At 29.9% G+C, this 25042-nt stretch overlaps 1 protein-coding gene across 1 annotated transcript in view; it reads right to left on the bottom strand.

Moving 5' to 3' along the window:
* LOC129975977 (voltage-gated potassium channel subunit beta-2-like) overlaps positions 1 to 25042 on the bottom strand; it is a 125661-nt gene that overhangs the window by 59050 nt on the left and 41569 nt on the right. The window contains exons 4-5 of the mRNA XM_056089287.1: positions 8177 to 8220; positions 7974 to 8011 (exon numbers count right to left, since the gene is read on the bottom strand). Coding sequence (XP_055945262.1) covers positions 7974 to 8011; positions 8177 to 8220 — 82 coding nt within the window. The remainder of the gene's footprint in view (positions 1 to 7973; positions 8012 to 8176; positions 8221 to 25042) is intronic.

Below are 25042 nucleotides of genomic sequence, written 5' to 3' on the forward strand. Positions count from 1 at the left end.
GTATTTTTGCAGTTCATATTTAGGACTCTAAAATTAACTGCTTCACTTTCAAATGGGACTGTTTGATTTTTTTTCAGATTAAAAAAAAAAAAACTTATATATTCTGTTTATAATGTTTCTGAATACCATTTCTTTGTAATTTCAAATAGTTTGTAGTCAACATAATACTGTTCAAGTATTTCCAATATTTTAATGGCTTAGTTTAGTTTAGTTACATTAACGTTCCATTTTAAAAAGCAACACTAGGGCTATATTGGGATGAAGCCATAATTTTGACCCGCTCACAGATGACGAGGACGAAACCTGAGCTGCACCCCCCTCTTCTCCAAGCTTCTAAAACCAATATTTTAATGAAATTTTTGTTAACAGTACATAGAATTGAAAAATATTTTCTATGAAAACAATTACTTGTATGACACTCTTTTATTTAATTCGATTCGTTTCATGTTTGCAAAGATGGAATTTCACAGTCAGTATTTCGTTGATTTTCTGAAGCATTTACTTGTCATAGTTTGCATATATTTATGCTCTATTAACTTTATTACTATTTTAATATAAGTAGCGTCATCTAGTTGAAAAGTTCATTTTACGGCATTTCATTCCATATGTGTAATAAAGCATTTTTAGATTAAGACTAAAAATTCGACAATAATTTTTAAAAATTGTAATGTATCAACATTAATAGAAATGTTTATTAAATTTATTTTGTGACGGGAATTGAAATTTAAGAATTAATTCTAAAAGACAAAAAATAGAAACTCCATATGTTTAAGACAACGAATATCTAATTGATGATTTCAAGAACGTAAACGTAATCTTATTTTATTTCAAGCCGTTTAAAAAGTACGCATTTAAAATGAAAAACAACAAGGAAATAGGAAGAGAATAATCTTTTTTTTTTTTTTTTCACTTTGCAACTTTTCTTCTAAAAAAAATTACACCTTCTTTTTGTCGCAATATTCGTCGCGAGGAAGGTTGTTCTCCTAATTTGATAAACCTTTAAGATGAGATCAAAGGGTTTATAAAAAAGAAAAGTCTTACAGCGTTTCTTACAGATGTAAAAATGATTGTTCGAGCCATTCACATGAGTTTTTTGTCCTCTTTTAATATGTATGAATTCGTAACAAACGTGATAATATGTTTTATTTAATTTCCATTGCGCAAAAGTAAAAAAAAAAATCATAGAAAATTAGATAATATTAAGCAAAATGTGACCGAATTTTAGAATGCTAAAAATCTTTTTTGCAACAGAGTTCTATGAAAGTGTTTCATTTACTGTCTTTTAAGCATATGAAATTTCAAATTAAAATTAGACAAATAATAAATACTGTTGAGACGGAGAAAATTTTGATCGGTTTATAATAAAGATTTGTGTTGATTCCTCACTTTTGATACTACCTCTTTCTTTAACCTTTTCACATATAATAATGAGTGTCATTACAGCATAGAATTACTGAATTTAATAATTAGTCAATGACAGATATTTTATTACAACTTGAAAAGGAGGATAAGTGAAATCTCTGTTGTTACACTGAAAGCTCTGTCTTCAAAGGATACCTTGATTTGTTTCGAATTTAGGAACATTCTAATATGGATTTTACTTTAAGTAATTTGATATTCTTCATGGTTTAAATTGTGAAGCATTCATTTCTATTATTAGTATGGAATATAATGACAGTCAATAAGAACAAATCGGAAAGAATTAGGAGTCATTTCCTTACACAACAAGATAATGTAAACAAATATGAAACAATTACATTCGCAATTTATGACGAATACAAAGAAGTAGAGTAATTTCATGCAGCATAAAGTGTCCAATAAATTGAAGATGACATTTTTGATGAAGATTATTTAGCGTTTACATTCGTTCCGAATAAACAACAAACATTTTCTCTTCAATCCTACGTTATTTATTTACCACTCAACCCAGTGATTCAGTCTCCACAGTCCCCGACGCCCTAGGGAATATGGATTTCATCTCTGGACCAAAATTCGGTGAATTTTGATGCCATTCGCTACATCTTATTTACGCGAAACTCATTCAATAAAATTGCTATTACATATTGTTTCCATATTTTTTCTATTTTTCATGACAATTCAACTGTATTATTATCCATAACAATTATCAGAGTAAGTGACAGAGCTGCCATGATATTGTTCTTTCTTTTCCTTTCTTTCCCACTAACCAACATTTAATAGACATAAAATATCGGAGTAGCAATCTTGAATCAGCCAAGTTTTAAAAGCAAATGGGTGTATCGTTTATTAAGAATCAGTCAAAAGTTCTCCTTTCTCTCGACAAATTTCAGATCGTTTTCTGCTTAATTATAAGAAGTAATATTGGCATTTCTTGTAAATAAAATGTGATTAAAATATTGCCAGTTTTACTTTTGAAGTATATACTTATCATACTATTACTTCAAAGAAATTTCGAATTTCCTGAAACTCACATTCATTTCTATGATTAATTTACAGTATACATGGCCTAACTTTTTTCGGTATTTTTTGAAGCTTTAATTTATACCTATTGATTATAAATCTCTTTTACATATCAAAATGTCAAGCTTTAAATATGTATTAAAGCTTTCGTAGAAAAGACTTTCCAAATATACCAGTTGTGAATTAATTTCTTTTGTCTTTCCTAGAATAAATCAAAATTATTTACAATTTGATTTTCATATCAGCAAACTGTTGAAAAAAACACACTCGGATGAGGCTTGGGAACAAACTATGAATCTCACAATTTGAAATATTTTTTTTTTATTAAAATATAATAAACATTTATAATTTTCCATTTTCCCAAAATTAAGGAATGCAATAAGTAAAGGAATCGGCATGTTTCAACCTATGTTGCGAAACGTAAATTGATCTGAATCTGAAATTCCACGAGACTCCAGATAATTCTGAGTCTTTTAAATCACGAATAGATTCCATTTAAATAGCTACGTCTATTTGAAGTCAAATACATTTTTCATAAGAGGACGAATTCTGAACATTTCATTTTTTTACGTAAGATTTCCATTTCGCCATTTTAATTTCCTTCTTCTTCCAATTTATATTGAATTCGCTTTATCGTCACTGCTGATTGGTCTGAGTGTTCCCCATTGTTTTTTGTCCTGGGATATTCCTCAGAACTTCTAATCAAGAATACATTCATTTTTTTTTTCGTTTTTCAAATCCGTCATTATTTCCAGCTAGTATCTGGTTTAAATTCTAAAAGAGCAATCAATCGGCAAAAAATTTTGTATTAACATTTCAAGCTATCGTTTTCTTTGTTAACTTTATGTTCAATTCGAGTTTCAATTTCAACTCATCTTTTGTTCGATTTATTTGTATTTTGTCGGAATATGTCTCTGGAAAAAGAGTTCAATAAAGGCATATTTTTAGGTTTTTACTGTATATAAAAGTGAAATATGAACCTTCTAATTATATAATTTAAAAATCGTATATGGTATAGCTTCGTAAAAACCTTGCTTTTAAAGCTTTATAATTGCCGCTATGGGACAAATCTCGATGTTTAAAATCGTGGTCAGATAACGAGGATGGTTTATATGCAGGTATATATTTTCCAAGCATCAACATCACGGTAATAACTCTTGAGATTATTTTCACCATTTGATGGAACGTGGAAACATCAAACTAGTAGCAAGTTGCGATGCGCTATCATTTTGTTTCCTCGAGTTCATAACCTTCATTCTGGAAGCTAGAAATTTTTCATTCACTGGCGAATAAAAAAATTATATTTAATCGTCAAATGCATGACACCTAACTTATTCTTTTTGTTTTTCGAATTTGTCATTATGTCAAGTTCATACCTAATTTGAACCCAAGAGATCACAACGTGGCGACAGGAATTTTCTATTAATGTTTGCATTCATCTTACCTTTCCATTATTTTATGCTTGATTCTAATTTCAATTTCCGCATTTGTTATATTCGAATAATTTGTAATTCGTTGTAATGCACCTGTCACAAAAAGGAAATAATTGTCTATTGCTTCTTTTATATTTTAGAACCTAATGATTTATTTCAGTGAGAAAAACAACACGTTTAGAATTTGCACGGAAGCTATTTTTGGGCACACTTGCTATATTCCATTTGTGGTCCGATAATGAAGACGACAGCCAGGCCTGTAATCCGCCCTCAAACTGTTCATTTTACATTAGAACATTGATCGATGATATATCGAGTCTTAATTGAAAACCGGGGATTGCAGCTACAGAGATGGACACTATAGTGGAGCATAGTTTAATATTGCCAAATAGTAAATAGGAAATTTCAATTTAATATTTCATGTAGAGCATTTAATTACACATTTATTCAATTATATACATCTGCTGACGATAATAATTGTATTTAAATACTAATGTAATTGTGACGTATTAAAATTTTATGTTTGTATTCTTATAATGTATGTTTTGTAACTTACTGTTTATAACTCTAATGTTATGTATTTATAAAATTGAAATTTTCCGTGTTTATTTGAAAATAACAAAATTTCACACTCCTTGGTGAATTTAATAAAATTTTGGGTACTCTTTCTTTTTGATTAAAAAAATTATCATCGCTCGGTTGAGTTTATTGGCGCAAGAGGCAAGAAAATAAAATTCCCTTGATCCATATATTCTCAAATTAGATTCCACTATTCTCAGAATACAGCAGAATGATTCATGGAGTTGAAATAATTGTTTCAATTTACTAGCAATGGTCGCCCTAATTTTTTGATTTGGCATCACCGATTAGAGAGACATGGCAAGTAAAAAATTTACATTAAAGGTGACCGAAATTATTAAAGCACCATTGAAAACGGAAACGTTTGGAAAATAACCTTTTTTATTTTTCTTATAAAACTTATCTGCTTTTTATCAGCTTATGGGATTTAGAAATATTTTTTTTCTTTTCTAATTGGCAACAAATGCGGCATTAAGATGGGCATTTCCGTTCTTTTTTGTCAATGAACTGGTGGCATTCCGAAATCAGCTGTCAATATGAAAAACTAATCAGATATGGATTGAAAGATTATTTTTTCATCTAATACTAATATATCTTCAACTCAAACTATCTAAGAGGCAATTAAATGCGACGAATCGCGCCATTTTAATTGAGGAATTACGGAATGTGGTTGGAGAGGAAGGAGGACTTGGTGTGCATTCTAGCAAGGTATTCGTCACGCGCCATTGAATGAATTTGGGATGGAATGCCATGAATTACCTGAATAAATAGATGAAAGAAGAAACAGAATGGAGGGGATTGCCATCATTCCATTGATGTATGATGGAGCAAATATGTCCGAATTAATACATCTCATGATACATTGATATAAAAAATCAAATTATACGATAGAATATATTGCCTGGAGAATAACTCTGAGATGAAGGAAAATCCAGCAGTTTGCTCCTACAGCTGTAATACCCATCAGAACGTAGAGAAAAAAAATACTAGTTTAAAATTCTTGCAATTTTTCATTTGTGTTATTTAGCTTATTAATGAACATAAAACAAATCCTCTGATGAGTGACATAAAAGGAGACATGGAGTCTTGAACTATTTTGGAAAGATCAAAGAATATCATTTATAGATACAGGTGTCAAGTTTCGAGCATCATGATTTTGAACAGATGTTGCAGTACATACTCTGGGATGAGAGACGCAAAATATCATTTAAAAAATCCACCAAATCGTCTGTTTAAGAATGCTATTAACCTAAAAAAATAGAGTATCAGAAGACACAAGTTCCATTACAACCTGTATGAGACCAGTGTTGATTATAACACATATTCATAAACAGAGATCCAATATTAGCCCTCTCGCTGCATAATTATTTAATCAAAATAAGTTCAAAAATGGCGAAACGATTCCTGTCATACATCTTTGAGCTTTGGAAAGAGTGGCCAAAATGCTGCAAAACATGCTTGTATATTTCGCAGAACCATGAACAACTAACTCTATATATTAACCCAGATTTGACTGAAATCAGAAAAGCCGAAATGAAACCATGAACGTGAAAAGAGCGGGTTACATAAATTTTGTAACTTCTACGTTGCCCGTGGAAATCGAGCGAGAGAGTTAAACATTCTATATAACGTTACTTTATGCTTTTGACTTTAACAAAAGACAGTAAACAATTGTTAATGTTAACTGTTTTCTTTAAAGGAGATAAACAATTTATCCATTTGATTCTTAGAAATTAGTATTTTTAAGGTGACACGGTACTCGAAAAATCATTAAAAAATCGAAATTTCTTTATTGGCTCATATGATAAATTGAATCTTCCTAAATGTGCTTGCAAATTAGTGCTATAGCTTTATTTTTTATTAAGTTATTGAACAATATTTGATGCATGACAGTAGAGTAAACAATGTTGTCTCGCCCACTTTTCAGATTCAAACACTTGTAACAGAAGCTCATTTGGCAAAAATATATCACCAATTTACCAAAGCCTTGCAAGAAATGTGTTATATTAGAGCGAGGTAATCGGTGCCTGACACAAAACTCCAACGAGACTCACCACAAAGTTATTTGGAGTAAATGCTTAAACGTTACAACTGCATTGATCAAGCAGAATAGCAGAAATATACAATTAATCAATTTTGATATGCGCATTAATTTTTAAAAGTGTTATAATAAAGATTTGTGAAGTAGTTCACAGCATATGTTTATATGAAATGAAATAAATATAAAAAAGTTATATCTTTTAAAAAATACATGCAAGAAAATGCTTTATTTGTCTTTTCAAAAATACCCATTTTATTAATTCAATAATTAAATTTTATTTAAATATAAAAAAATGCTTAATAAATACAGCATATTCAATCTAACTAGCTTCCAACAGCTAATTTTTTAAATTTTATTCTTAGGCAAGCACATCTAATAAAAATATTATCTAAATCAAGTAAAAAATACTATATTTTATAATTTGAATAAATAAATGTTCTGATGAATGACAAATTTTTTTTTATAAATATCATCTATTCTGTGAATCATATTTAATAAAATATTCTTGAGACACTAATATTTTAATTTAAAAAGTTCCACGCATTTGCTACAAATTTGAAAATTTAGTGTTTAAGTTATGAAAATGTGAATATCCTTATTCTATTAAAGTGCTCTATTTTAGGCTGCCCCCTTGATTATCTTGAAGAAAATACACCATAAGCCCCCAGAGTTCTTCAAAGGCCGATTGGCCTAAATTAATGAAATTGTTGATTTCCTAAAATAGATATTCAAAAGTACATAATTTGATCAGATTTCATAGCAGAATATATATGCATTTTTTATATAAATTTTATAGTGTCAAGAATACTTCACGGAATATGATTCCTTAGAACCAAAAGAATGTATTAAATATTTTCATAGTTTTTTCCAAAATACATTTATTGCCTGAAACTTAATAAAATAGTATTGTTTGTGTCATTTAAATTTCTTTCGGCAGTAAAACTGAAAACTGAATTTTATAACGAATCAGAGAAAGTTCTGTTGAATAAACTTTTCAGATATTTAAAAATAATATTCTGAAGTACACAAAATATTTAATTGTCTGAAGGATTCGACTTTCTTTATTCATATTTTTAAAAAAAAATATTTGGATTCAGCAAAAAAAGTTTTATTTTTAATTGATTGATAGTGTGTCCTTGTCGTTTCAATTTCAAATTTAAATTTTACAAAAGCTGGAAGAGAAAAATTTGAGAGATACATGAAACAAACAAAGCGGGGTCTATAATAATATCAGTTTAATGACTATCAAATTTGAAACTTAAAAATATTTTGCTGGAGCAGTTATTATGAGGCAAAGTAACATGATATATTTAATTGAAAGTTTTAGAGAGCATTTGTCCTGACAAACCAGCTGGTCGCCAAAGGTGGTTGGTATTAAATAAAGTAAGCCTGTAAAAATTAAATATCTGAGAGAACAATGTGAATCATTAAGAATACAACAGGAGACATAAAATGCCGAAATAAATCTAAACCGTACTCACCTCTTCGGAAAGGTTCTGGCCGAAAGTTACCCATGTTCCTAAAACAAGAAAACAAAAAATAAAAGAAAACTTTATAAAAAATGTGATTTTATTTTTTATGCAATTTACAGTTCAAGAGTTTCAGTAAAGTTTAAATAAATGTTTACTTTAAAACTCTTATATACAAAGAGAGAAAAAAAAAAAAAGAAGAAGAAAGATCTCACCTAATCCAACACTGGATATTTTTAAACCAGACTTCCCAAGGTTCCTGCGAAATTGAAAAAAGATCTTTAGTTTAGACAGCTTTTAATATTAAAAGAAAATTTCACTTCGAATTTGCAGTATAATAAAATGGAATCGAATCCAGATTACTGTGTATGAATACTTACTGATTATCTGGTACTGAAATATAATCATTGAAACCTATGTACAGAATCAATACTTTCTTATATTGAAATAATCGAGAAAGTAACAAAAAATATTTCCAGGTGTTGATTAACAATTCTTATTTAGTTAATAAAAATGACAGAAAAAGCAATCTGTCTTCTCCTATCACTATGCATTTGAAACATTCCAACATCAGTTTCTGTGACTCCACTAGTTTGTCAGGAAATTACTGAATTTAAAAGGATCCCGATAAAAATGTGGAAGATTCGGTTAATTATTTTTATTCGAAGATACAAGATACAGAAAATTTCACATCTCTCTACCAATTCTACCTCTACGATTTGGAACTATGAGAATGAAAGGTAGTGAAAGAAAATGTAATTGTTGAGAAATCTCCTTCAAGTATCGTAACTAAGGAAGAAATGAAAAGGAAATTTTCTCGATACCGTGTTGATCAACTGATATTTCGAGATTCTTTGATAATTGGTACCTATAATAAAGCGATTTCAACTGATAAACTTTCAAAACGGATAAATATTTAAAATGATATATAATAAAAAAAATATATTAAAATTTGTGTCTAAGAATTTATCATGTTTTTTGCTGAAATGAATCAGGCAATATATCTTTTGCATAGCTGCAATAGTTGTTTTCACTTATGCCAGGGAATGTTCGAACGGCGCAAGCTCAAAGCATGAAATTAAATTACTGTAATGCGCCATTGCGATCTATGCCTTGTTCAAGCAATTCTTTTAGATTTCTGATATTAATAAAATTTATCTCTATAGAAAAAATAACTTTTTTTTTTATTATTACATGATCGTCATTAGTCATTAACTTTTTTATTAACAATGTAAAAGACCCATTTTATGCATCATTAATATTTCGACTTCAGCATTATTATTTTTAGCAATATATCTATATAAACTGTTTAACGAAGTATGATCATAAATTAATAAAAAAAATTCCAGTACTTATTGTACAACTTTTGATGATATTTTACGAAATATTTCCAATTACATATAAAGCATTTATAACACCTTGTTTCTAAACTTCAAACAAAGGCTCTAAAACATTTTTTGACTGGTCCTTCTAAAATGATTCCACAGATTTTACCACTACTTCTCATGATGGAAATCGCTTTTTCTGGAGGTGTTTCGTCAAATTAATGAAAGTAAAAAATGGTATGTTGCTAAATCAGTACAATAATGAGGATAAGGGAGGGGCAAAGGGGCCTGAAAGATGCCTTTGATCTACCACTCACAAACATGCCATATGCAATATTTTTGTGAACAACGTGCGAATATGCCCAAATGTTCAAATTACCAAATGTCATCACAATCCATGTTCGGTCTTTCTAATAGGTCTCCAAATGTTATTCAACGCATTTCTCACACTATCATAATAGTGATAATGGTGTTTTTTCCTCTCATCTTTCTTAATACCGTTTGCTTTTTAAACCGTTTAAAAGTTTTCTAACTGTGATATAGAGAAGGAAAGACTCCCGTTAAGTTTCTTACAACCTCACAAAGCCTTCTTCAGCTGAAGAGTTTTTAAGGCTCAAACAAAATTTTAATTCATTGGCCATGTGCCAAATGTGTCAAATTTTAGGTGAAACAAAGTATACTTGGCTACCAGCCAAATCCACAACAGTGACGTCATAATCATGAAATATGCGACATCATCTATTCTTCACTTATCTCACTGCAAATTTAAAAGTGAATTCATCTTACTTTTCTAATTACTTTTAAAGAATTATAAAGTTTGAAAAGAATATTAGCAAAATTTTATATGTTGGATCTTAAATATGTCCTTAAAATAAAATTCCGAAAAACCTAAAAATATCAGCATTTTAGGTATAAAAAAAAAGTAATTTCAAGTAAGTTACAGAAGTAATTTTCAAGATATTTTTCCGAAATTTTACGAGCAAGTTGTTTGGGCATCATCGCAGTTCAAATACCCAAAATATCTATTGCCCTTCTTTAGGTAAATACCTCTTGCTGTGATACTTTCCTTACTGTCTTACAGTTGATGTACTCAGGAAAATACATGTACATAAAAATTTGTCTTTACTTTTCATTCAAATGACATTTGTTACTTTTCGATCGGAATTCGTTTACTAATGTTTGAGTCTCACTACTCATTTATACTGGATTTTTTTTAAAGGGTTGAGGTTTTTTTTAAAAAATTCATTCAGATTAATAGAAATCCTAGAAAAATCATAGGAAACTATCAAAAAATTATAACATCGAAGGATAATTACAAAATCTAAAAAAAAAAAAAAAATTCAGTGATTTCGGCATATGAGTAAAAGTAACAATTTCAGATTGCAACAAAATCTAGACAGATTTTCCTCAACTTAAAAAGTCAAAGCATTTATAAAATACTGCCAACATTTTGGTATTTAATTTCTGAGCAGACGATTTTCCTTCTTTCTTTCTTTTCCTTTTTCAGCTTCTTGTTTCTTGTTTATGCGTCCGCATTTACGACCGCTTAAGGAATCTTCGCTTTGGTTTTATCCTGCGTTGCCTCCCCAGATTCTTTGAATGCCCTCGAAAGAGCCATTTAGTTTCGTAAATGGGCCTCTAAGCATTGCAGAAAAGAAGAGAAATTTTAAATAATGCAATTCAGTGGAAAGATATTTAAATACGATGCGGGAGTTTTGAAAAATAGAATTAAATGACCAAGGAATCTCAACGGATAAACTTAATTTGATGTCCTTTTATTTTCATGTAAATATGGTAATTTGATTATTTTTTGAAAACGCAAAACATTGAAACATTGTAAGCTAAATTTAATGCTACAGCTAAAAAGTAGATGTATTGTCATAAAACAAACATTGTTGCCAACTCCAAAGGGAAATTTTAAACTTACTGGAAGAATATTTACATGAATTGTCAGAAAGTAAAAGTGAGACAACCCTTTACAAAGGTAGATAATTTACAAAGAAGACTTTAGAATTTTGAGAAAATATACTTAGGTTTATCTTTATTCATGAAATATAAGAATTACAATTCATTTTTTCACTTTAAAAAGGCATTTAATGAGAAAAATTGGTATATATTAATCAAAATATTTTCCATCATTTTCTGCAACTTTTTTCCACTTTCGTCCTATAAGTCTTGCAGCTGATTCGCTTCGAATTTTTTGGTCCTCCAGGCCGTTCTTTGTCATTGATATCAAAATCACGGTTCTTAAATCCTTGAAACAAAAACCGACAATTGAGAGATGACAGAGCAGCATCACCATACGTTTCTAAAAGTGTCCGATAGGCTTCGGCGGCAGATTCCTTCAAATCAAACAAAAAAAAAGTAATGTATGTCGAGAATGCAATTTGGAGCCTTTCATGATTGGGGTCTTTGTACACTAAATAATACTGAATGGAAAACTTTGAAAATGTAAGGATTCTTCAGGCATACATAAATGCCAGCACTTTTTATGAAGCTGTTCTCTTTATTTTCACAAAATAATTCCTATTAACAGATACTTTCACTCATCTGCAATGTTCATTCCCAGAGCAAATAGATTTATTATAAAGAAGGCAGTTTTACAGATAGTTCTGACGAATGCTGAATGGATGCCATAAAAATGAAGAAATGCCTTCATGTGGAGATAAAATCGAAGGTTCTATAATCTGTAAGATTATTGGCGATAAAACCATTCGAACATGTGTTAGCTTCATCTTTCCAGAATTTCTTTACCCAGTAACTATAAAAACTTTAAATAGCTAGGAGGCAGAACTGTAAGTAATCAGTATTGAGTGACTCAATGAGTTGAATACTGAGTAGACAATTAATACCATGTCGAATAATGAGTGAGTTGAGATTAGTGCCAGCCATAGCTGGGCGAATTATCTTTGAGAGCTTTCTGCTTCTACAGCTCTTTTTACTACCTATTTGTTCCTTAAATGCTTATGTGCTGCTGTTTAAAGTAAATGCATTTCTTGTGTATTCTTCAGTTATGTGTGTGTTTTTGTATTCATGCCTTCGTGTAGAATAAAGTATAGCTCTTTATTATGGAGCCTGTTGGACTGTTTCACAGTCCTATCGCTACACTAAATCTGTTTATTTTCAGATATAAGTTTTCAAACTTTCGTAACAATATTATTCCTTTATTTTCAAAATGTATTTTTATGAGGCTAATTACATAAGGCAGCTTATAATAAATTATATCATCATCATTTTTATATTTTTAAATGATGATAGATTTTTCATACCTTATGTACATATATTGTTAATATGATTTTATATAGCAAGGATAAAATCATACCTCATTTAATACAATTCTCTCTCTCTCTCTCTTTTTTTTATAAAACACAATGAAAATATATTTATTATTTTCAGCATATTTCATCCCATACGGAAATATTGCTCATGTATTTTCAACACTGTATTCGGCATTTATTTTTGGTGTTTGAAATTTCTTACCAAGGTAAGAAATTCAATTATTTCCACATTGAAACTCCCCAATTTTCTTCTGAATTCTGTTTGAAATACATCCACATTACCTCAGAAAACATAAATATTTATTACATTTGTTGTAAAGGACTTGGAGTTTAAATAAGATTTAAAATCTTGATAGTGTTTTTGTGATATAATATAGGAATAGAATATAAGATAGGAAGAAATATATATATAGAAATATATATATATATATATATATATATATATATATATATATATATATATATATATATATATATATATATATATATATATATATATATATATATATATAATTAAAATTTTAATTTATGAATAATTGTAATTGTAAAGATCACTTTTTCATGATTTAATCCTTTATGGCATGAAGTGACATCTTTTTTATCAGAACCTTAACCCATTGTAAACTAATGTTAAATTATATATCTATGCAGTGTTAGAATAATTCCTTTATGATAGATAACAATTATTTGTAAAATTTGATTTGAATTTCATATGCCGTGAAAGACATGAAAGTCTATACACTTAAAAATTATGGAAATAAATTATGTACGATCAAATGGAATTCGTTACTTTAACTATGTTATGATTTAACTTAAGAGATTTCATTGTTTTGAGCAACGTAGTCTTAGTGACACAAAACACGAATTTATATTGGCATAAAATTTGAATAATTCACGAAACATCTCTTTGATTATTTGCTGAAGACTATAAAAACATCTGCATTTTGTCGTTTTTAAAAAGTTGAGTTTTGGAGTGCTCAATCTGCAAAGAGAAGACTGTAAAAACTCTAGAATTTATCTTTAAAAACGTGCATGAATTAATCATGCATATTTAAGAAAATTATTGTTCAACTTCACCAAGTTCTTTGATAAAGGAAGTTCTCAGAAGTTTGAGAATGAATTTGAATAGCTGGGTGTTAATCTTCGTAATCATATTAAATATTTATGATTAATTCATGAGATAGGAACTTACCCCTGATGCACGTTTAAAATACAGAGTAGACGAACTTAGAAAATAAATCTAATAGCGAGTAAAAGTGCTCGAATGTTTCGTGAAATAACTGAATACGAATTTATTTGAAAGTATGAACTGGATGTGAATATCATCAGTGAAAATAAATATGTGACTTTTTGAAATTAAAATTATCTACTTTGTATGAATTGGACCTGCGTCCTAGAATTTATAATAAGTAAGGAGATTTGGATAGAGTTTCCTCCAAAATTGATCTTTCGAATTAACAGTAAAGTGTTTAATTTAATTGTCTGTTAAATTAAATTATTAAATTATTATTTTAGGTTCCAAAGCGTTCAATAGTTTCTTTATTTCCTCTGTAAAATGAGTTGGTCGAGAAATATACAATGTGTCCAAAAATGATTGTCACAATTGATGACAATTAATGATCAAAAATATTCTGGAAAGCGATAAACATGTAACAATTGCTGCAGTTTTGGTAAAAAGACAGTAAATTTTTACTCGGAAATTCAAAAACTATTTACATAATTTGACAACAGATGGTACTGAAGGCACAAAAAACATTCTTTGTAAACATCCATGATTTGCAACAAATGCATTTTGCAGTCACTCAGGATAATGTGTGGACACCTATATAAACTTCTCAGCCTGAATAACTTCACATAAAACAAAAATTAACTTTTTCGTTTGTACTTGCGGTAACTCTTTGTCTTTCATAATGCAAATAGAAGGCAAAAGAAGTTAAGGAAGAATTGCAGAAAAATGTTGACTTTTACTCATCTGTAATGGATCTCATGATATCTATTCCGATAAGCGAATGTTAAGTTCGGCTTTCAAATTTCGGCTATAGCAGTTTTCTGTTCATTTAAATTTTCCATGGATTGCTTTTAATCATGCAACTAATAATAAGTAATTATTTACAGTAAAGCCTCGTCTATATTTTGTACTAGCCGCCTTTGGAGACCAATTGGAATCGCTGGAATTCATTGTTGATATAATTTAAATAAATTTTTTATGTAACTTGCTCTCAAAAGACTCCTCAGCTAATTTCCAATTTTGATAGACATGTAGTACGTAGTAATCAAAGGCTTTACACTTTTCTGTTCACTACGCTACGCGTCTCTTCCATTTCATAAACTCACCTAATATTTGGACTTTCATTTGAAACAACTCAAAACATACAAAACAGTTTAATGCGAAACTACTTAAAAATGACAGCAATTTAAACATTTTTAACTATTGCTTATTTATAAAGTTAAAGCTTAATTGTATGTATAAACATTTCAAAAAATATTAAAAATGGGCTTTAATCAGAAATCTGTGCATCATGTAAAATATACGATATCTTCATACCTTCCTTATTAGCAATGGAAAAAAAAAATTCTATATGAAATATTTGAAGCAATATTGAAAATATTTTGAGTTTCTTTACAATAGTGAGCCAGTGAGAGTGGTTTTCTCAAATCTTCCTAGTATACCCTTTAACAAATGTGTTATCTGAGAAAACGCCTTTTACAGAATTGACGCACAATTATTATGATATTTTAACCTTTGATAAGAAATTAACATTTTTACTGAGTCTGTTGTGTGATCCTTGGCGAAAATTTTGGCGATTAATCCCTGACATACGGTTAATAGTATCCGAATATAGACTTTGCATTTTAGATGCATTTTCCCTATTTTATTGAAACAAACATTTAACACAAATGTATGCTTACAGTCACAAAATTCCATACAAAATTTGATATATTTAAGTTATTGTGTTTTTGAGTTATCACATTTACATTTTTCAAAAAGTACAGACCTATAGACCGACAAACCCTCACTGTATTTGACTCAAACTTTGATAAATGTCTATACTACAGATATTAAATATATGTGGCGAATTTCATCCATCTAGCTTTCCTCGTTTAGTAGTTATCCTGTTCACTTATCTTCAAACAACTGTACAGGCAGATTTCCTCTGAATGGACTTTGTTCGAAATCTGATAGAAATCTAAAAATTTGGTGTAAAGATCGTATACCAAATTTCACCTGTCTAGTCCAGGTATTTTTGAGTTTTTTTTTTGTCACAGATAAACGAACATTTTCCAAAAACATTAGCTTTTCGAACTCAAGAAAATCTGAAACGTAAAGATCCGTGAAAATCTGGAGCTCCAATTTTTTGACATTTATAATATTTTCTCTGTACTACGTATACGAGAAATGAATATATTGTTGTAAAATAAAAATATTTTTAAAGCTTAGTTAAAAATAGACATAACTCTATGTGAAAGTTAAATCATAAGCTTGGTTTTCAAAACTATATAAGCCGAAGAATAGACATTTTTCAAAACACACTAATTATTGTTTAGAATGTCCACTAGAAGTACTCATTCGATGAACTGACTGACTAATGTTTCAAAATAATATTTAGAGTCCAAGAACATTGCGTTTTCTTCGCATCGAAATTTAGGCAAGAATCAATTTTTCTATCAATTTTTTTGTATTTTCAGCTTAGGTAAAATTTATTTTTCTGCTGTTATGTTTCTGAAAATATTTGTGGAAAACCGGAAAAGTTTCATATAATTTTAAGTTAATTAAAGTTATAGATAAAAATTTAAAACGTTGCTTCGAAGCGGAAATTTTCACTTTCTAAATTATTGTATGTGCCAGTTTTAATAGCAAAGGACAGTCCATTACTCCCAACTCTATTCAGGTAAGAATATACTAAATATATAGCCAACATATACTCACATTCATCTTTATTATAAGTGATACAGAGTTAGAGATAGAGATAGGTACACGAATCCTGATTTTGCCATTCCAACCTCACTTTTAAAAATCGAATGAGCATCGATAATATTTTAAGGAAATTAGAAAATGAAACATTTGGGCATATGATTCAACATTATCTTGCGCAAGCCAAGCGGCTTCTTAATCTTTGTAAGACATTGTATATATCTACAAATTCAAATAGAAATTGAAGATAGAGTCAGGCAGTAATCATTTTAGTTAGAAAAATAGGCTTATTTTTACTTTAAAGTAAATCACGACTTAATCAATAATTTTATCTGGTTGCAAATTTTCTTTGACAAAATGATACTTCATAGTCTTTATGTCTATAACCTGAGGAGATAATTATCTGAATAGTTTCAAGGGGATGTGGAAAAGTTACATGGACATTTCCTATTCCGTCTCTTAAGGATGATGTGGAAGAAAGAAATGTTCTTCCCATGAAAACAAAATTTTTCCTACTTGGGTGTATCTCTGATATCAGCCTGTTTTAGAAATCTTTCTCAAAGCTCGTTTTTACGTTCATAGCTACATTGCAAAAGATTTGTTGGTTCTTGCATGGAAACCGATGTGGAATGTAATGCATAACGTGGCATTCGTCCTATTTCTGCCTCAAGTGCGACTTTGGAACTCTGATCACTTGTTGGAGAACAAGAATAATCTCTTCTCTAATATTGCAGTAAGGCAGAGCAACTTCCCCACTAAAAACATCGCTAATGTCTCCCATTCGTTGACATTTAGCGAATAGAACTATTTATTGTATCCTTTTGTTAAGTTCTGTAGTAGCATTGTACCTAGGATGGAAATTTTATTTTCTTAAAAATATTGTTGTGATTCAAACTACATTATATCAACTATATTCAATGTTGCAAGGAATAATTCATTTTTGCGTGATAATGTTCAACGCTGGTGTGCAAAACTTAAGTTGAATGTACACACTTGAAACTTCGAAAATCGTTCAAAATATCGAAATTTTTTTTTATTGCTTAATAATGTTCTTTGATCCTTTAGATTTCAAACGATACCAAGATGTTGTCAATATTCGAAATATTTCTCGAGTTATAATTATTTTTCTTGAGGTGCTTTCATTAAAAACTTTAGTTACTGATTAAAAATTCATTTTATGAAGAATAATATTTTTCCACTATGTTGCTTCATTCAAACAATCACAACTCAACAAGAAATGAACCAAATTCAGTTATTTAGATATCAATATAATCTGTATGAAATAGCGGATGTTTTGTGACTCAATCAAAGTTATATTTATAGAAACAAATTTTTAATAGCTATTTAAAAGTTAAAAATACAGAAAAAATCTCGCTTTTTATATTCATCATTGATGAAAAAATTGTTAAAAAAAACTATATATTTTTATAACTTGATTGAGGCAGACAACATGAAGACTAATATTAGGCATCCTTTCCAACTAGAATTGTGTGTCTGTACAAATTAGAATTTAAGATATCATGTTTCAAAAAATGTGCTAATTAGCTCATTAAATATTATTTAATTAATTAATAATTAGTGTAATATGGTTTTTTCTCACTGAAATGAGTTTAAACATATATTAATGACCTACTGTGAAAAAAAATGGATTTTTAAAGTTAAAATTAAAAAAAAAAATCTTCAAGTGTGTACGTACACCTTAAGCAACAATGTAAATTTTAAGCAGGTAACCATGAAATTGCAGAAAAGGGGTTATTGCGATCAATACAACGAACACGCAATTCAGTAGAAAGGTGATGCATATGCAAATGTCAGGAACAAAACATTATAGGAGAAGTGAGTATACGCAAAACGCGTACCGTCGGCGCGCGCAGCTCAAGATTACAAGGAAAGGAAGAATGGAAGCTCAAGGCGGTTGAAGGAGGAGATATGCAAGTGCAAGTGAGTTTTACCGTGAAATATGGCTAGAAGAAATCACCTGGACAACTTCACACGTGGAAGAATAATCGGAAAGCTGGAGGTGGGGCGCAGTTTGACCAATAACTGAATAGTTCTAAATCAACAAAAATGTCGTTTCGTGCGCTTGGAAAGACAATTGTTAGAAAGGTTGGTGGGAGCCGCACTTTGAAAACAACTGCAGTGACTGACAGATATATCATCCTGCAGGCGAAAAGATCCCGATACCAGTCAGCAAGCGTCACTGCTCAGCAGCTGTGTACAGCAACAGGGCGATAAATGTTGCAGTTTGCTGTGGCCAGACGCCTTCACAAATGTGGTCTGTTCGCCCCCCGTCCTGAACGCTCCATCCGTTTGAAAGTTGGCCATTGATGGCACCATTTAGAGTGGTGTAAGAAACACAAAAACCAGGCATCTCATCAATGGAGGCATGTCCTCGTTATGGATGAGAGTCGTTTCAGTGCCACAAGTGATTCTGAATGCCAGTTGATTTAGAGAATAGTGGGGACACGATTTCATCCCATTAACATCACGGAAAGAGACCGCTATGGTGATCTTGGAGTTGTAGTCGGAGAAGCATTATGGTGAACGGGTTGACTGAGCTCCACGTTTTCGTCAGATGTTCTATACCCGGAGATCCCTATTGTCAGGAGGTGATCCTTCCCCATGTGCAACTGTTCCGAATTGCTATTGAACCAGACAATGGATGACAATGCACAGTGACACCACACTGTTGATGTTCAGCAGCTACTGGAAAGTGGAGATATCACTCTAATGAATTGGCCAGCATTCTCTTCTGATTTAAGTCCCATAGGACATGTGTTTGATGCTTTGGGGAGCCGCCTTGTAGTACGATTACATCCTTCGGAGAACACCCAACAACTAAAACAGATGCTGATTAGGGAATGGGCCCTCTTGCTTCAAGAACTGATGGACAATCTGATGCTGAGTATAGAGAGACAGTACGAAGCAACCACTATAGTAAGAAGAGGGCATATCCCATACTAAGGAACACCTGTTTTTTTTTCTTCCACTTGGACAGACAATCATGGGTAGCGATGCTATGAGTTCAATAAAGCCTTTTTTTGTTTGTTTGTTTCCATGCAATATGCATTGTATTCATTTTTGCGCAACTATGTTTGCTATCGTTTAAGTATAAAATGCTGTCTCTCATTTCTGAATTTCTTGTCTCTCAGATGATTTCTTATGGAATTTTGGCAAAAAAAGCACCTGATGCTTACATTTTACACACAGGTGTAATTAGGATACGATGCCTGCAGAATGATACTCTGAAGGGATTTGTCCTTATGATATGCATTGTTTTTCAAATGTAAGCGAATATATCGTATTATATTTCGAAATTTTTATTTTATATATTTTATTATCACTTCAAAATACCTTTTAAAGTATGAAATAACGTATATTTGGCAAATAATGCATCACAAGTTTCCAGTTTATTAGGAAATTTATTGCTGCATTCTGATAGTTAATTAACTGGAAATGTTTGATGCCGAGTTGGTTAGATATTCAATTACTTAAATTCATTGAAGATACTATGATATCCGAACATTTTATTCCAATAATATAACAAATTTCATCTATTCATTGGCAATTTTGAAAATCAATGAAGTTGAATGTTAAATATATAAGAAATAGTTTTTTAAAACAATTTTTAAATTAACTTAATTATTATAATTAAGTTAATTATTATCAGCAATTAAAGCAACAACAATTATTCAGTTAAAATCAACTGAGGAATAAATTTCATATTTCGAGATGATAATACAAAAAATGAAATTAAATCTGATACCGAGATTACTGGTTTTCTCGTGTAATATTTCAAAAATTATAAATAAATTTAAGAGTACATGTTTTATATATAAATTACTATGTATCCAAAGATGTGTCTAGCTTTTAAATACTTCGCAACCATTCAATCAAAACTTTCCTATACACCAGAACTAAAGTATAGCTCGAGCTGCTGTCTCCTTTCAAAATACAATCAGTGTTCTGCTTCTCAATTTTCCTCATTCGTCTTTTCAATGGACAGCTGACATTGCCAAAAATAAATAACCCCCGGGAAGATCAATTTCGGTTTAAGGTGAATTATGGTCTCATTATGACTAACTTTGCAGAGATTTTGCCGGAGAACATGATATATGTCGGTGAGTCCTGTGATTGATGGAAGATGACAAATTTGGAATCCTATTATTGCCGAAGTGGAGTGTGCGCTCTGATCTTCATAACAAATGCAACGAAAGCTGAGATAATGCACTCGCTGGATCATTCATAATCATGTTGAGCGTCAGCGAGAGATAATGAGACTAATGTTTGAAGTAGGAAAGCATGTGCTGACAAACTACTGAGATGACAATACTGTACTGCTTGTTTAAGAGCTTAGAGTAAGCTAATAGTAGTTTGTAAGAAAGAATTGTGCTTTTGTTTTAGAAGTTCAACTACTATTATCTCTACCAATAATAAGAAAGAATATATATGAAATGGAATTGGCTGTTTACATGCTATGATGCTTCACGTAGATATGCAAAATTTAACAAACATACTTCAAGGTAAAGGTTGCACCTCAATGCGATATTTAAAAAAAATTACTAGAATTTTATTGATTCACATATTTTGACGATAAGTTCCTTACATATTATTACATTAAAAAAAAGATTTTTGCGCAGTTTTAGATTTTAAATAAATTGCCTTTTAATAATACTTAAACAGTTATGCGGTGTTTTTTTTCTGAAATGGTGATAATTTTTCTAAAAAATATTTATTTCCATAAATCTGTGCAATATTTTTGATTGTTGTAATCGAATTCAAATAATTTTCATTCTTTCACCAAACACTTAGTCAAGTAGTTCTCAACAGTTTTGAAATTATGAAAACCTAAAAAAAGAAGAATCATTTTTTTTCATCTATTCAGTTTGCGTGAAGAAAATAAAAGTGAACTTACAAAATCAGGAATGACAACGTACAGTTAGAAGACAAAATACTATTTTTAAGGGTTCAATGATCTCATTTGACTTGAGTCTCTTAAGAGAGTTTGTATACAAAGTAACCAATGCATTTATAAGACCATTAAAATAGGACAGGTTTAATATTTTTTATAGTTTGGCACATAAGAAAATACATGGACATTAAGTTTGAGTAAAAGAAATTAAATACATATTAGGCATATTAAATATTCTTGCCATCTGGTCACCAAAAAACATCAAGTCTTATATAATGAAAACTTTTGTTATTGTAAATAGATAAAAATTGAGTAAAAGAAATTAAATACATATTAGTCATATTAACTATTCTTGCCATCTGGTCACCAAAAGACATCAAGTCATATAATAAAAACTTTTGTTATTGTAAATAGATAAAAATTGAAAAAAAAACTATTATCCAGCATTGTCAACAAAGTTACTTTTTCGGCTGTTTAAAATATGCCTTCTATTTTCATTTTTAGTGATTTGTAGGATTCAATATTAAATTTTATTTCCATGACTAACACAATCACAAAATATATTTCAAAAATAATATTTCGTTCTTTTTACCATCTGCTCTATCTGAAAAAAACCAAAAATTAATTACTATTTTAAAGAACAGATTTTTTTCTTCATGGATCTGTTTTTTTTTACTTGTCACCTAGCCAAATATTGTGCATTCTTATAAGTATTATATACGTATTTCTCTATGAAAACAAATAGATATTTTTTTAAATGATCGAAATTATGTGAAATATATTTTTAAACAACTATATTAAATCCTCTTAGAAATTATTATTATTATTTTAAATATATAATGTGATTGCACAATAAAGTATCGATTACAGTGAGACGTCGCTTATAAGTTTTTCCTACAATAATTGAATTCTAAAGTGGTAAGAAAAAGGTCACACTTCCATCATTTTTAGCTTTACTTATAATAAAGATGTGCGCGCGTGTGTGTGTATTGGCTCCCTACAATTTAAACCATCTGATTTAGAAATATCAATATTGGCACATAAATTCCTTAGGATGAGAATGCGCATCTCGGATTTCCGTTTTTGAAATTTTATATCAAGCAACAATTTAGCCTCTTTCTGCGATAAGTTCCCAAAATATTTTAGTACAAAAATAATTTTTATATCATCAAACAATTTTAAAAAATCAATTTTTATATTTAACAATAGCCGACTTTAGAGGTTGACAGGCCTTTAGGATTTAGGCTTTTTAATTGAACATCTATGTGACCTTTGTCTCTTAATAACTTCTATAGCAAACGAATTTTAAGTTTCAAATTTTAACAGTCATATACAGTCATATAACTCACAATATTACTGAAACCTTAGAGATATATAATTCATTCTACTATATATTTCTAATTCACTGCCAAATACCCCAAGATTTTAGTTTGAATTGGAAAGGAAGAGATAAAACTTCAATAAATACGAAAACAATTTTGCTGAAACTAAACAGATTTTTAAAAATATATGACTACAAAACATCAAATCCTTCAGCATAGTAAGGTGTATCACATAGTATTTGTTTTATAATTTATGCAATATTTCAAATAATTACTCAATAAAAAAATTATCTAATTCATCATAAAATTCATTTTTACCCTCAAACATATTTAAGGGGGTCCGGGACACATTTTGAAAAATTTTTTATTAATTAATTTAAAATTTTGAAATTTTTTGTACTGATTAACCATCTTATTAATAAGCAAAATCACAACACAAAAGTTTTCAAATTTTTTTTTTAAATTTAAAATTAAAATTTTTTTTGAAAAAAGTGCCATTGTTTTAAATTGATACAACTCAAAATATTTTTGATCAATTTTCAAAATTTTTTCATTAAATCAAACACAAATATATATTCTTTCATTTTGATTCGGCAATTTAAAAAATATTAATTTCAAAAAAAAAAAATTTAAAAAAATTGAATGAAAATTTTGAAAAAATCTTGGGTACTTTTTTAAAAAAATTCATATCTTGAAAAGTAATTTTTTTTTAAATTTGCTGAATCAAAATTAATGTAAACAGTTTGAAAAGTATGTGTTTCAAATTTCAGACCTCTATCTTTATATGATCTGGACTTATATCAATTTGATCACAACAAATAATGAAAAAAAAGCAACATGGTTAAAAATGCGTTTAAAGTTTAAAAATAAAATTTATAAGAATTAAAACTATTTAAATACCTTTAAAAGCTTCCAGATGCATAAGAAACACCTCCCTTCCTCACAAGTGTTTGGTTTAATTTAATTTTTGCAAGTTCAACCTTTTTCCGATATAACGTAAAAGTCTCGGTCGACTTAAATAATGCCTTTCGGAGATGTCACGTTTGCACTTTCTTTAACATACTGAGAGACGATTGGCATGGGTAAAGGAAATCAGAGTTGAACATACTTAAAGTTGAGGGTTTGATTCCCTTATTAAAATCTGTTATATCTCTAGCCGCAGCAATGTCAACTCTAACTTTTGAACCGTTCATATTTTTGGGACAACGGGTCCAAATCATGTTGTGCAGAGACTCATTTCTGTTTTGAGTTTCCCCTTTTGAACAACGCTCTAAAAGACTATCCGAGGCCAGTCTTTGAAAAATAGGCATCATTTTCACAATTATATTTTCACGCAACGGGGTTTTAAAGCTTTTTTATGTGCAGCAGGTTTTTGATTTGAAGCAATGGCTCGTTGATAAAAACACCAAGATTCTTTTCCATCCAGCAGGGCAAGTCGTATGTTTTGGTTTTGAGTCTGTAGAGCTGCAGTGTTGAAGAATGGCATAAATATTCCTTTTCATAGCTTTAACGTTGTTTTTATTTCTTATAATTGAATTACGGTAATACCTGGTAATTTTTTTTATTGTTGCGTCACTTAGACTGTCATATTTCTTTCCACCGAGTGTAAAGCCTCTTTTCTTTTCAGCATCTACTAAATTTCTCAAAGCAGTCCCCATCCTTTTCCCAACATGATTTATGCATTCTATTTTTTGTATCGAGACTTCCTTACCATAAACATTTGAAGCTTTTAGATCGAGGAATGTTTTAGTGTCTCCATCTCCAACCAGTACCACGTATCGAAATCCTAGTTTTTCGGAATTCTTCCATAATTTCAAAGCCATATTTACCTCCATTCCTCCAGAAGATCCAACGTAATTAACATCACAAGATGGAGCATGACCTTTTTGCCACACAGCGAATTCCGGTGAATCTTTACCTAAAGCTTTCTTCGTTTGAATACAGTGATTACAAACTTTCGATGAAACCTGGTGATCAATTACATATCCGGTCAGCACGTCGATCACACACCCCACAGCGTAATTTAACGTGTGACCTCTTTTATGCCAAGTAGCATCATAGCTTACAGCTATATCCAAAATATTAGATGAAGATTTGGATAGAAGGGCATGAACTTCTTTAACTTTTTTTAAAGTGTCTTTCTGTTGTTCTTGAAAGTTTTCTAGAGTAGAAGAATGAAAAGATTTTAAGTGTCTAGTGAAAGATTTAGAATCCATGCAAGGCAAGTTCATTATACAAGAAAATTTTTCAAGTTCTGCATGTCCTTTTCCCAGTTCAGTCATAGCAACCACTGTTCTGCGATTAATATCGTATGAGCTTTTCTTATTTTCA

Source organism: Argiope bruennichi, chromosome 7 (assembly GCF_947563725.1).
Source record: "Argiope bruennichi chromosome 7, qqArgBrue1.1, whole genome shotgun sequence".
NCBI lineage: Eukaryota > Metazoa > Arthropoda > Arachnida > Araneae > Araneidae > Argiope > Argiope bruennichi.